The sequence below is a fragment of the Egretta garzetta genome, unplaced genomic scaffold, assembly GCF_000687185.1.
Source record: "Egretta garzetta isolate BGI_Z169 unplaced genomic scaffold, ASM68718v1 scaffold516, whole genome shotgun sequence".
NCBI classification, from domain to species: Eukaryota; Metazoa; Chordata; class Aves; order Pelecaniformes; family Ardeidae; genus Egretta; species Egretta garzetta.
The window spans coordinates 829,973-843,875 of NW_009259983.1; the positions used below are offsets into that span (position 1 = coordinate 829,973).

Here is a 13,903-nt window from a genome sequence, read left to right on the forward strand (position 1 = left end):
CTTGTGTAATCCATCTGGGCACTTGGTGCAAAATGCCAGCATGCTTTAAGCCATCTCAACGAGTGCGAACAAAGTATCTGGCCCTGTGTGGCCCTGTAGATAACTGGTTCACAGCAGTTCATTAAGACTGGCTTTTCAGGCTTGCCTCTGGGATCTGCACTCCAAACTGAGCCAGGGTGGCTTTTGGGTTGCATTCAGTCTAGTTTTGCAATGCAATTTAACTTCCCGTAACCTTTATTCTTTGCCTGGGTTGGCTGTATGGAGCCCTTTCCTGCATGGCAGGTACCATTCGGCCCAGCAAAGTTCTGGCTGGCGACACAGCCTTTGGTACAGAGGGAGAGCCTTCTCCCACATCTGCTGCTGGTGAGACTCTCCATGGGTGATTGTTGTTGGTGTTTCAGAAAGTTAGCTGGTCTGCGTGTGCAGTGCGCTATTTGACTTGGACTGATTTCTCTTCCCTGGGTGGGGACGCTGTACTTCGATAAACTGGGAGAGGATGAAACAAATAGGTGTTTCGCCTTTGCCTGGCCTCAGCATTAGCATCTTCCTACATGGAGTGAGCTGAGCAGGAGATATGTTCGTCTCTTCTTGCCTCTCAGCCCTAGTCTCACACTTGCAGCTAGCTCCGAGGTGCAGGACTTTGCAGAGCACATTGTGGCTCACATTGGTTCAGCCTGAGTTCAGTCACCCAAAACCTTGCAGGTCTATTTTGAAACATCATTCAATCTGTCCACTATGGAGTTTCTTTTCTTTTTTTTTTTTTTTTTTTTCCCCCCTTTTACTTCTGACATCATTTCCTGAACGCTGTATTCACTGAGCTCTGTAGCCAGATCGTCTTCTCAGCATATGATGCAAGGAGCTCTTTAAAATGGATTTCAGCTTTCCTTTTACTCTGCAGTGCTTGCTGGTGATAATAACTGTTACTCATGGTAAGTGGGATTTTTCTTTATGAAGTTGGCACAGATTTGCCTAGGTAAGCAGACACCTTAATTTTGCTCCAAGATCTTTTAAAGGCTCTACCAGGTTTGGGGAGACATCAAATAGTGTAACTGCTAATGCATGAAAGGGGCAGTCAGATCAAAGTAAGACAGATTATTTTTTTTTAGTAAACGAATGATAACTAACAATATAGTACTTGCTCGGTGTACTGCGTCTGTAAAAGCATTTCAGCGGAGAATGTAAGGTCCTTGTACGCAGAACGCTGGCTGGAGGGGCTGGAGAGCAATGTGGTCCCGCTCCTAACGCTTGGTGTGACCTTGGGTTAGTCCCCAAGCTGCTGTCGCCCTGCCATTTACCCATCTCTGATTTGCCCACAGCAACTTAATAATGTGCAAGGATACGGTGAGACTTGTTCAAGTTAAAACTGCAACCTTACTCTTTGCGTAAACGCAGCTGTGCAGGCAGCAGTTGTTTTTGCTACCCTCTGTACAAGATCCACGGCGTTGATGTCCTGAGGGTCTGTCTTTGCACAGTCTCTCAGCTCTGAGGGGGGGTGGTAGTTGGTCATGTCAAATTTGAGGAGAGAAAAGACCATCTGCACAGCCTTTTGTCGCCCTGTGTGCCTGGTGTGTACACCACTCCCATGTTATCAGGGGGTTATTTGGCCTTTATAGGAGGCTTCCCACTCCTCTGATTTTCAATTACTGGTGACCCCAGCCTGTCATTAGAGCTGGGTCTGTCCCTCTTAAGTCTCACCTGGGCATTTGCCTTTCTGGGAGGCAGCCGAGAGGGGATGGATGGACACAGCAAGCTCGCTGCCCACGCTCTGTGCTTCTCCTTTCAGGCTCTGTCACCTGGACGGGTGTGCTCAGTGGCGGCTCAGCAGTCTTCTCTGTGGGAGTTCAAAGTCTGCAGAACCTCTCCAGAATGAACAAGAGGGACACGAGCTGCATGACGGCTGTCTTAAATGATACTTTGTTGGCCGAGTGTGGCACTTCGGCCAGCAGATGTCTGAACTTGCAGAATGGCTCCCTAGTGCTGAGGAGTGTGGAGAAAGAGGACGAAGGAAAATACGAGTTTGTTTTTCACAACACCACCAGATTTTTTACACTGGAAGTATTTGGTAAGTGGCCTTCTTAGCAACAAATAGCTTTTGAACTTGTGAGCCTGGCTCGAAGCTGGTGCTTTGAAATTCTTCCTAAGAGACTGACTGAGCTTGCAGAAGCTATAGGTGCCTCTGGAACAGCTTTGTAAGCCTCTGGCACCTCAGGGAGCAGTAATGGTGAGTGTAATTAAGGAATGCTTTTTGCATCCATGTTGTCAGTCTCTCCTGTCTGTTGAGCCTGCCTTGAAGTAACCAGTCAGTTGAGCTATGTGCTATTTTTCCCTGATGTAAGAGACAGCAGCATAAAGTGTTGGTGAAGTTGAGCCTGTGGTATGTAGACACGTAGCTGGAGATTCCAGTCTTCTTCCAGAGTGTTCTTCCTGAAGGCTCTCACAAAAGCTCTCACCAACTGACAACATTTTGCTGCCTGTGGACACGCTTCCTTAAGGAGTTAACCCTACCTGACTTGGCTCTGGAAACTGAACTGGACTTCTGTGCAGGTCTAGGTTGAGGTGTGCTGGGTTTTTCCCCTGGTTCGTGCAGCCGAGGAAAGGTGCTAAAGGAATCCGGGTGTGCCTTTCTGATTCTTAGCTGCCCCCAAGCAGCTTGGAAATTAGCATCTTCTGGGTCTGTTCAGAGACCAGCAATAGGTACCTTATTGTGACTCCCTACTGTCCTCCCTGTGGCCTCAGAATTGCCGTTCCCCTGCTCATCCATCTGCAGGGTGAGAAGACGAAGTCACTTCTGTACAGGATCCAGCTCATTGCTTGGGTTAATATGGAGAAGGCTTAAATGGGTTTGCCCCCCTGCTGAATAGTGCTCCAGACAGCCAGCGACCATTGCTCTGGTCCTCACCTCCACTGTTCCTTTTGCAGGGCTTTCACTTACACAAGCTTCTAAGAGAAATTGAAGCGTATGAAATTGTAATGAAAATGTCTGAGCAAACTGGTCTCAGTGAAGACAAATGAATCCTTACACCTTTTGGGTGCAAACAGGCGGAACTGCCACAGGGAGTAGGTCAAAGATGTGACTTCTTGGCACTAAGATCAGGGGCTTAGACTGGAAGTAGGCAAAGACTGCAGAAATGTCCTGGGTTAAACCCTCCATTTCAGTGGGTTTGCTTTGGGAACTTTTTTCTCCTCTTTGTGTTGCCACAGCTATGTCAGGAAAACAATTTCCCAGCAAAGGTATTCCTGGAGGCAGTGAATTCTAGCTGAAGATGATGTCCTAGTTGAAGAAAGTGATTTCTGAGCTTGTTTGCATAAACATTCTCAATATGACTCTTACGGAGACACTTCTCTGTCCGGTCTGTATTTGCAAAGTGGCAAATGTAGGAAATAGGTTGGCTCCTTGTAGTAGACTGAAAGAGAGAAATTTGGGAAAGGGTAATAAGATCAATGGTTCATTACTTCTTTGTAAATTGTCCTAGTCTGGGTCATCCTATCTAACTGCAGGTGTCTGGTGTTGGTACCTATGTTGGGCATTATTTGTACCAGTTCCTCTCTACAATGGAAGAAGAGGCAGAGTGACAGCAAAAATACAAACCTCTGGTGGAGGAGAGGGCTGAGTGTCCTCTGAAGCTACAGGTATCTGCTGATTACAGAGGAAGCCTCTGGCTAGCAGATACTTTGGGTGTTTCTACCCTCCTCTCAGATCAGGGGCTTTTATTTTTCTCTTTTTCAGTTTCAATAAGGAAAATTAAGAGATGCCAGATTTTTGTGGCATCCCCAAAATAGGGACCGAGAGTCACTAGCAGGGTTGTGTGGGCACTGCTAAGCATTTTAGGGATGGGGGCAGACACTGAAGAGTCTGGTTACTTATTTCTGTGCTCCCTGGCTACCAGTAAATGTGGTGGTAGTGAGACTGCCGGTAAGGGAAGCTCCTGTCCAGCTCATGTTCACTGCTGAGTCCGCTCCTCACCTCTCTCTTTCCTCCTTGTTCCCATTGCCCTGTGCTGCGTGTGACCAGAGCCGGCCATTGGTATCCAGTGCTTCCCTAATGGCACCGGAGAGTTGTCCTGCGACGTGAGCAGCAATGCGAGCATCAGCTTTCAGTGGCTGCTGAATGGCACCGCGCTGAGCGCCCCCGAGGCTTGTGTTAAGGATGGTGGGAAGAAGGTTCGCCTGGACAAAACCGTGCCCGGGGAATTTGTATGTGTGGTTTACCATGGGAACAGCATCACGAGGACCAGACCCGTTGTGCTGTCTTGCAGCTATGGTGAGTAACGGCATCTCCAGAAAACCTTCCTTTTAGTCTCTTGCAGCAGAAAACTAAGGACTTGTTGCTGTCTGCTTAATACTGGACTCTTCTGTCCCCTGGCAGCTGCCTTCCAGACTTACCACATCCTCCCTTTAGAAAGTGTCCCCTTGACTTCCTTCTCCCTCCTGTGTCTCGGACGGACACAGCCTACAACCACAGAAGGGATGAAAGTTTGTTCAGGAGGTCCTTTTTGCCCAACTCTGCAGCAAGGATGGATCTCTATCTGTGTGTTTTCCTACTTCCCAGAGATGGAGACCGTGCACCCTCCTATGCACCAATCCTCTATGCCCGTTTAGAAACATGAGCTGCTTCCTACTCTCTCATCCATTACCCAGACAGCCTTCCAGTTTCTGCAACATTCCTGTAAAAATACCTCCGCTAGTTCAGCCCTGTTGCCGCTGGACTCAGCTGAGGGGTTTTGCCTTGCTTCTTTTCTCCTTATCTAGGCCAGCCGCACAAATATTTACCAGTCTATACAAATGCCTCTCCATCAGCCCCCACACTATCAGAGGTGGGCTAAAGACGCAAGTCATTTACTTAGGAAATGCAGGGTTCTTTCCCTCCATGCTTGGATAGATAGTTCTGTGAGAAGGCTGTGACTTCATCCGTTTGCAAGCTATCCATAAATGCCAAGTAGTCTGCTTGAATGAGGCCATAGTTTAATGAGACATAAAATCTGGATCCGAGGACTGATCAAAACTGCCAGACCCTCATGATGCAAAGCACTGGTCTGTGTTGTAAACTCACATTTATTAAAAAAAAAATAAATTGGATAACCTTGGGCGTGGTTTCACTTGCATCTCCAGTAGTAAGGGGTTTTGTCCTCTCTGGCAGCAAAGATGCTTATCAAAACTACATCAGGGTGGCATAATTCAACCATAAGGTTTTTGACTAATTTAGCTGTAATTAATTTAATCACCTCTGCTACTAGAGAAACTGTACTGTGCAATAGCACCTAGCATTTTAGAAATTGTTTGAGATGCTCTGGCTCCACAGCAGATACTGTCTTTTCTTCTATGGTTGGCATACAGTTGGTGTGAAAGCAAAATTACTGACATAAACCCTGTATTGTGTGCTGGCATTCAGCAGAAATGCCGTGGGCTGTTTATGCCTGATCGTGTAGACATTGCTGGCCAATCTGTACAAGTTTGGCATTTGTGGTTGTGGAGCAGTGATCTTAATTTTGCCCAGCTAAATTGGTCAGAGGTTGTTCAGTGTACTCAGACCCAAGCTGGCTGAGGCACTGTGGAGTGAGAATGCAAACATCCATGAGCTGTTCAGTCAAGCCCTGTGATAAATCACACGAGTGCTGACAGTTACCATTGTTCATTCTGTGTGGCTGCCCAGTCCCCTGGGTGTGATATTGGTTCCCCATTTCCTCTTGAAAAGCCCACAGGGGAATTTAGTCATAGCTCTGTTGTGATGGACACGCGCATGAACACATATGTGGAAGGGTCTGAGAGTAAGAGAGTAGCTGTGATTCTACTTTTTAGTCACCAAATGCTACCACATCTGTAAAAAGTGAGCGGAAGCAATTCTGAATACTGGTAAAATAAATTGAAGAGAGCAATTAGTTCAATTAAGTTAATTAGACTAATTCATTTTTTGGTGGGTTATTATCTCCAGGCAAAGGCCTGAATATAATTTTTCCGCTGTAGGTATAAGATCTATGTAAAAACCCATATTTGGGCAACCTGTTGGCTGATGAAATTAATTTGGAATAATTGTTAGCCTAAAACAACTTGGCAGAAATACTGTAAACTTCCCAGGCACCAAAGGGCTCTGATTACACAGGACTAAAGCAGAGGATTCAGAAGTTAACAAGTCAACATCTATAAAAGGCTTTTATTGATTCATTCCTTGTTTTATTACTTGTTTGTTACAGATTTTTAACACAGTATTTTATTTCAAAAGGACCTTTTTAACAAGTGGAGAATTTTTAGGAAAAAATATTCAGGAAAAAATATTTCTAGTATATATTTATGCCTTTGACGATAGTCTCTGAGCTTTCATCAAAAAGGAAATAAAATTGTTAGGGAAATGATTTCTCATTTGCTGAAAGTTTAATTTTGAGTATAGATTTTTGAACTTAGTAACTATTCCTAAGGAGACTGGAACAAGTGCTCCAAAAATACTTTGAGTAGGTGTGATTTCACACACGGGAACACCTGTTTTTACTGTTCTGGTGAGTATGTGGACTATGACAGCATGTAGTATATCCTAGAATGTTTGAGATACTTTCCAGCCTCTGGGGATACGCAGCAATTTGTGCCTTTGGGGTCTTGAAAACAAGCTCCAGATGAGCCTGTTGGTTTCTGCAGCGCGCTGCTGTGCAGGCATGCGTGCAGCCAAAGAGAAGCCAAATGATTCAAAAAGGGATGGCGTAGGTTTACTGACAGAGTTTTATGGAATTTGTGTAAGAGCGGTAGTTGAGCTGTATGGGGTTTTTTCATATGGGAAGAAGTTTTCCTACTGGCTGTCCCAGTTTGGAGCAAATGGTCTCGGTGAAGGAGTGAGACGGGATGGATGTGTCTTTTTTTGCAAGTGTGTGATGCCCTCTACCAGCTTCCCTGCTCTGCAGCACCATACGTGCAATTCTGGCCTGTCAAAGCAACCCTGAGCAAGGGACTCTGAACTGGGTAATAATTACCACTGACTTGTGTGTGGCCTTCTGCTCAGCCATCTGTAGCCTTCACCTCCTGCTAGGCATTTTGCGTGATCTCGATTGGGAAGAGGAATAAAGAGAAATCTTTCCCTGAGCAGCAGTGAGGCTGGTTTCCTACAGCTCTGACTCAGGTGGCTGGAGTCTCTGGTGCCTGAGGAAATGCCGTCTCCGATCAGACTTGCTTTGAGGTTGGTGTAGTCATTATATGGCTGTCCTAAGTGGATTCTCTGGGGCCTGATACAAGCTGTAAGCGCAGACTCTGCAGCTTTTTTTTTCAGCAGAAGATGCTAGCTTAGATCTCCCTCTTATTCTCAGCTGCCCGTTCTCATAAAACTTGTTGAAATGTAGTATCTTTCAAACCACCACCTTCCCTATTAAATTTTATAAAAACTTATGGGTTATCTTAGACATTACTGGTCAGAGTAGGCAGAAACCAATGCATGCTGCTTAGTCACACATGCCTCTTAATTAAAAGTTCCATACCATAATCAAATGACGTGACACAAATGACGATGTGCCACAATTCACAGTATCAGCTCCCCGATCCAAAGCAACAGTAATGCCCCCATGCTCTAATATGGCTGTAGGGTTTCTCCCATTTGGAGAAAGAAGCTTGTTCACCCTGGTAACTAACAGTGCCATGTCCGTCTTGCAGGAGACCTGCTGCAGTACCCGTGGTTCATTTACATCCTGGCGGGGTGCGCAGGGGGTGCGGTTATCCTGGTGGTGGTTGTGTCCTCAATCATATGTTGCTGCATGAAGAGGAAACACAAGTTCATCCCAGTGCCTTCAGGTGAGTGGAGAACACTGTTGCCCCTGGGAATGAGTCTCACAGAGAACTGTATGTGTGCAGGCTGGTGTTGAAATAGCCTCAGCATAAATGGGTCTCAGTTGGGTGGCTACTTGTCTTCTAGCCAGACCTCCCTTGACCTGGTGGAGCAGGAAGCTCCTTGCTGATAGGTAACTGTTAATGATCAGCAGGGTCTTGAATTAAATCTTGCTTTTTCTGTTTTCACCTCATGCTTGCCACCATGTGATTCTGGCCAGAAAGAAACACAGCAAAACCTTTTCTATGGGCAAGAAAATTGAGCCTCATTCAGGTCTGATCCTGAAATGACCTGAAGGCTTCGGATGGCAGTTCTTTGTCAGCACCAGTCCCTGAGTGCAATCTGCTCATGCCCAGTGAGACCGCCTCAAGTTGTGACCCTGCCAGCATGGCCAGGCTGGTCTCTGACAGGTTGGCAGTGGCCTTCTGCACTTGGCATCTGTCTGCTCTGGGAATGGAGCCGGTGCCGCATGAGGAGGAGATGCAAGCATGTGTTAGTGGTTCAGCCTTGCAATGAACGTGCTGAGGCTACTGGAGTGTGGGGGACGTCTTTCCTTCAAGTCTCCGATTTTGGTTTTACAGAGGAGGAGAAAGATGACGGACTAACGATGTCTGTGGTCTCCAGCGAAGGTGTGAAGAGCCCCCCCAATGGAGACCATGTCGAGGCTCAGGCTGCCCAAATTGACTGCCCTCCAAAGCCTGGTGGGTCCAGTGACTTATTTTAAGTCAGACAGATAGCTTGTTTATGAGGGTGAAGGACTGAACAGATGTGTGTGGCTGATGGGGGAGGAGCCGACTGTAGAGAGGGGCCTGGGACTCACTAGTGCAGGGAAGGTGCTGCGTCTTGTCCAGACAACAGAAATTGCAGCAGGTCATTTACAGTGCCTTGCTTGTGCTCAGCTTCAGCACAGGAGTAGCTCTTGCCCTCATCCAGCCATGAGATATAGCAGCAGCTGACACATAAGCATCCCACAGAAGATACTGCCAGCATACTGTATGTTCCAGTATCACCTGTGCTAAAATACACATCTCAAAAACCAGAACACCCCCCAAACTTAGCAGTTTTCCTGCAATTTTATCACACACACACACACACGCTCATCAGTAACACTTTATAAGAATTGGCATTGGTTTTGTAAAGCAGTCATCTTCAGGACAGCTTCCACCAATATGCTGAGCTGTAAACATAGCTAAATCCCATCAGAGGCTTGTGTATTTCCTTAAATTGGGGATAAAGTAGGAATATGGTCACATTTTAAATCCTTCAAGAAAATTGAGAATAAAACCCAACAGCTTTAGCATGGTATGGTCAAGAAAAGGCAGTGATAAAAACCTTTCAAAAATCTCCTGTTCTGTGAGTGCTTGATACTAATACTCCACTTTTTGCATTCTGTTTCCCTCAATTTTGTTTCACAAACACAAATGCTGGCAACACTTTCCCTAGTAATTGACCATCATCATCTGAAGTAGGTCTAGCAGAGGCGTCATGAACCCAAGCAACATTACATAGGTCATAGCCTGGTCTCGGCACTGCTGTCTCCACTTCTGGTGTCCTTCACTGTACCATACACAGCCTCTCAGCAGCTCAGATATGCTTTGTCTAACCTTGGATGCTGCTTTGCTCTGCTTTCAAAATACTAAATGCTACTCATGAACATGGTGCAGGAAAAAAAATATGTAAGTAAGTCATTCAGGTCATTGTTTAATATTAATATATTTAAAGTGTAGATTTTTTTTTAATAAAAAAATTACACATTGTCAGTTTGACTAACAAATTATCCCATATTTAAATTTTCTACAAATAAGTAAAAAACAGAGGTGCATGTGGGAAGTCTTTAGGTAAGAACATACTCAATGTGTGCCATTAGCCAGCTTTAATTACTCAGATGTAATTGAATAGATTTGGCTTTGGTGTCTTGGTATATTTTGGGCAGTTGAGCACAGAGCGCTTCAGCACCAAAGTGGCTAAAGCTCAACAAAGAAAATTGAAATATGGTTTGCAGGTGCCTGGGGAGAGGGTACTGAGTGGGTTAGGCAGCCTGCAGCATCAGGGACTGAGGGGAGGATTTCTATGAGGGTGAGCATAGCATGGGCACTTACAAACCATTTCTCCCTTCTTTCCAGATGCTGCCCAGACTGGTCAAGGCATTGATCCCCAGCCACTGGTGGAAGAAAACTTACCAGTGGAGAGAGAGCCTGAGGAAATGCCAGAATCAGAGGTCATAGTTGATGTGGAAAGCCAGGAAAATGCCTCGGACTGTTTCCCGGATCCAGCTGATGACTGATCTGGCATGCTTGCAGTTCCACACTGTCTTGAAGCCTGCAACACCCGTCCTTTGCATCCCATAGTCTCATTGTGTAAGATGACTTCCCATAGTGTAAGAATTGGTCTGGAAAATTTTAGCAGGGGAAAGACATGAGGTGTCAGGCCCACCAACCTCATTTAAAAAAAAAAAAAGAAGAAAATACAAGGAAAAGCACACGTGTGGCTTCAAGGCCACACTGCTGTGGGCTGACAGGTTCACTAGAAAAACTGGGCAGCTCTTTGATACTTCACCTGTTAATAGACCTGCAGCTAAACTGTGGAGCTCTAGAGGACAGCCTGAAATGAGACAGGCGGTTCCTCCTGCTCCCTGCCCACCCCGCACCTTGCCATGTCTTTGCCAGCCAGCCGTTCCTGCAAGGGGCGAGCATGACAGGCGGGGTGAGGTGGCCTGCCAGTCCCAGACAGAAACCAGGACCTGCCAGAAATTTCCTGAGAAAGCCTCTTCTCAGGAGATTTCAAGGCATTTTTCACAGGCCTTGCAAAAAAAGCTCGATGGAGGTTTCAGCTAGGTATCTGCTGTGCCGGGTGTTTATCTGAATGGCTCCTCTGAGCTCCAGACCCTTTGTGATTTGGCCCTCACCTCTTGCTGCGTGGGGCCAGGAGTGGTGGTAGGGGCTGCTGCGTGCAGCCCCTGGGAGGTGACGCTGGCTTGCTTGCCTTTCAACGCCCTGTAATGGCAGGGGGCTGCTGGCTGCCTTTCGCCAGAAACTAACTGCTTGTGTTGCCAGTGAGTTAAAACAGCTCTGTCACTAGCTTGCTTGCTTGCAGCAGAAGGGTGCCTGGGGCTTGGGTGTGTAATTTTGGCAGAAACGTTGATTATAATGCTGAGTTTGTTCATCAGTGCAAGCATTAGTACCTTTAGTGTAATGGTTTAGCTACTGCAAGCTGATTAAGCTGGCCATCTGCCTGCGCATGTAAGGCTTTTTCAGTACTGTGTTATTTGCACAGACAGCAGCAATTTATAGAGTCTCTTAGGCAAGTCTTGCTTGCTATGTGCATCCTGTTCTGCTCAGGGGAGATTTGCAAGTGGAGCAGCTGGGGTAGACCTGCAGGGAAGAAGGACAAGGTGAGGAGAGGGCAAGGACTCAGTCTCAGGCAGCAGGTAGTTGAGTCCCTGGCAAAGCTGCCAGGGGCTGCAGGGCTGTCAGGCCACAGGGAGTGCTGCAGGATACACTGCCAGAGCAAGGTATTTACTGCATAAGTGCATTTTGGTAGTCAGAAGCAAGGCAGGATGGTATTAAACTAGCCCAGAGGGCCAGAAAGGCATGATAGAGTAAAATCAGAGATGGTACAGATCGGAGCTGAAAGGGATAGGGAGGTGTGTATTGCATTCCTCTCTTCCCTTGTCATTTTGTTCCTGTTTTATATTGTGCTGACATTGTGCCATGAATGCCTTGGAAAGGGATTTACTGTATGCCTTGTAAATGCCACCCATCATGGTCTGCAAGTACCCCAGCAAAATCAAAGCCAAGCTGAACGCTTCTCCCCCAGGCGGGGGAGCTGGTGGGACGCCTGCATGCTTACCTGGGAGTCCTTCTTGTCTGTGTACATGGAAAAACTCTGCATCGGTGATGCCCAGCCATAGGTGGTTGTTCTTGTTGTTTCCTTGTCCCGTGACTCTGTTTAGAAGATTTTTTGGATCTTGTGTGCTGTGGTGGTGGTGGTGATTCAGCCTGTCTCTGCTTTCTAAGGCTGCCGTAGGAATCAGATTTTCCACAGTAAGAGGGAGATAATAACTCTTTTCCTCATGGTGCTGCGCTATCTCCTTTCAGTACAAACATTCCTCAAAGGCTGTGAGTTGGATGTCAAAAAGGTGACACCGAGGGCTTGGGTGGCAGCTGCCTGCAGGCAGCACAGTGGCAGTGATGCTCGGTGAACAGGAGCCAGTGTCACCGAAATGAGGGGATGTAGTCAGCTTTGCTTCTCTTCTGCACTTTCTGGCAGGAGCAGGCAGGGGACAGTCGACTCCAGTACATGCTTTGAAGGCTGAACGGTGCTCTGAGCTGCACCGGAGAAGATGCCAGCGTTTTGGGTGCTGAGGTGACAGAGCTGGGCCAGCCTTGTCCTGCTGTGCTGGTGCGTCCTGGCTCCAGTTTGCCCTAGCGCTGCCTTGCTGCTGTCAGCCCTGGGAGGGCCGGGGGTGCCCTGGCAGCTGATAGCACCAGCCCTGGTGTAACCCCAGACTGGGAAGGATTTTTCCCATTGAGATGGCAATCTGAGACTCGAGAGGTCTTTGAGGCAGATAGGACATGGCTGGTTTTCTAGCCTTCCCTGCCGAAGTTGCCGTTCAGCAAGGGGGCTGTTACTGTGAGGTCAGGAGAGAAGTCGTGCAGCCTGTGCTCTTCCTTTAACTGTATGTGTTCATGCCCAGCTACTGTTCTTTTTTGGTGCCTTTTTTCTTTTCCCATGCAATGATTTTGTTCCTAATAAAAAGATCTGGTTTCTAACTTGTTTTGGAAATCTTTAAGCTGTGTTATTTAATAATTGTTTCTTTATGGTTTTCACTTAAAGTACTGACTGGTTTCCAAATTTTCACCTGTCCAGGTAAAGGAAAGGTGGTAACATGTTACTGCTGACTAGGGCTGACTTGGGTAGTCTCGGGAACAGATCACAGGGACATTTGTTTGTAAGTCGTGAGTGAGTCCTGGAGAGGACAGTGGCATGTAACTGGTCCCCATTGGAGTGCGTGTTCTAATGTGCCTGCACACCCGTGTGCACCAGCAGCTTGCCGAGTCCTGCTCTGGTACCTTGCCCAAACTGTGAGGTGCAGGGAAGGGGCACAGGGTAATGGTCTTGTTTTACCCATCTTTATCCATCTGTACATTTTTGTGGCATCTAAGCCACCTTAGCTGTGAGAGAGGATGCTTGACTGCCTAGCTCCTTTTGCAAGGAGGAGGTGACTCTCTCACGCTCACCCTTAGACAAGGAGGCCCAGATGGTGGGTAAAACTGATGGTTTGTGATCATATAAAATCTTTACCATTACAGTGGTGTGATTGGATGTGGGTCCTGCAGCCTGTGAACCCAGCACCCCAAGGAGCCACCTGCCTGAATTTGCGGTTGTTTTCCAGCCTACGGCCTGCATCACCCAGGCAATAGTGAGGATAATTTTCAGGTCTGGGGCTATCTGGCAGAGTAATGGGTATGGATGTGCATGGTGTTATCTGGAATTTGACCAGAAACAGAGATGTCTGTGCTGCCTCTTCAGGGCTTCTGGTGGCCTTGGAGAGGCTGTGCTGTGCCAGCCCTACCCTCTCCGCATTGCTGAGGGAGCCCTTGGTGCTGGGGTGCCTCTGGCCTCTGTGGGGAACTGGTGCTTTCCAGAGGAGGGGAGCTACATGGAGAGCTGCTGGTCACACCATCCTCTCCGGCCACGGGTCCTGGCTGGGGAAAGCTGGGAGTGGGGCAGGGCCCACCCCTCTGCTCATCGGGTGCTGGCGGGACAGGGGGAGCTCTGCTCTGTGGGAAACACAAATGTTTTGGGATGTGGTTTCTTCCCAGCTGAGACAAACTACGAGTGGCTTATAGTACTGTACAGAATGGATGTTTAGATTTGTATCCATGTCAACGTTTCGTGGTGGGAAGAGAAAAATTTCCCTCTGCTTGTGGCATATGCTAAGCAACAAGTGACAGGAAATGTAATATGTAGTCTTCTCATCACGTAATTCATGCAGTTTATGAACATAAAAGGAGAACAGAGAATGATCTTATTTGACTTAAGATATAGGTGAAAGCAAAACCAGAAGAGAAACATATCACTTTAGATTTTTTTTTTTTTTTTTTT

At 47.1% G+C, this 13,903-nt stretch overlaps 1 protein-coding gene across 1 annotated transcript; it reads left to right on the forward strand.

Annotated features, from left to right (window-relative positions):
• Nucleotides 1-860: 860 nt before the first annotated feature.
• Nucleotides 861-12,434, forward strand: LOC104127777. Its single transcript, XM_009640481.2, has 6 exons — nucleotides 861-929; nucleotides 1,784-2,062; nucleotides 4,013-4,261; nucleotides 7,624-7,761; nucleotides 8,377-8,496; nucleotides 9,919-12,434. Exons 1-6 carry the CDS (start codon nucleotides 869-871, stop codon nucleotides 10,077-10,079), a joined length of 1,008 nt encoding a protein of 335 aa, XP_009638776.1. The 5' UTR covers nucleotides 861-868; the 3' UTR covers nucleotides 10,080-12,434.
• Nucleotides 12,435-13,903: the final 1,469 nt, after the last annotated feature.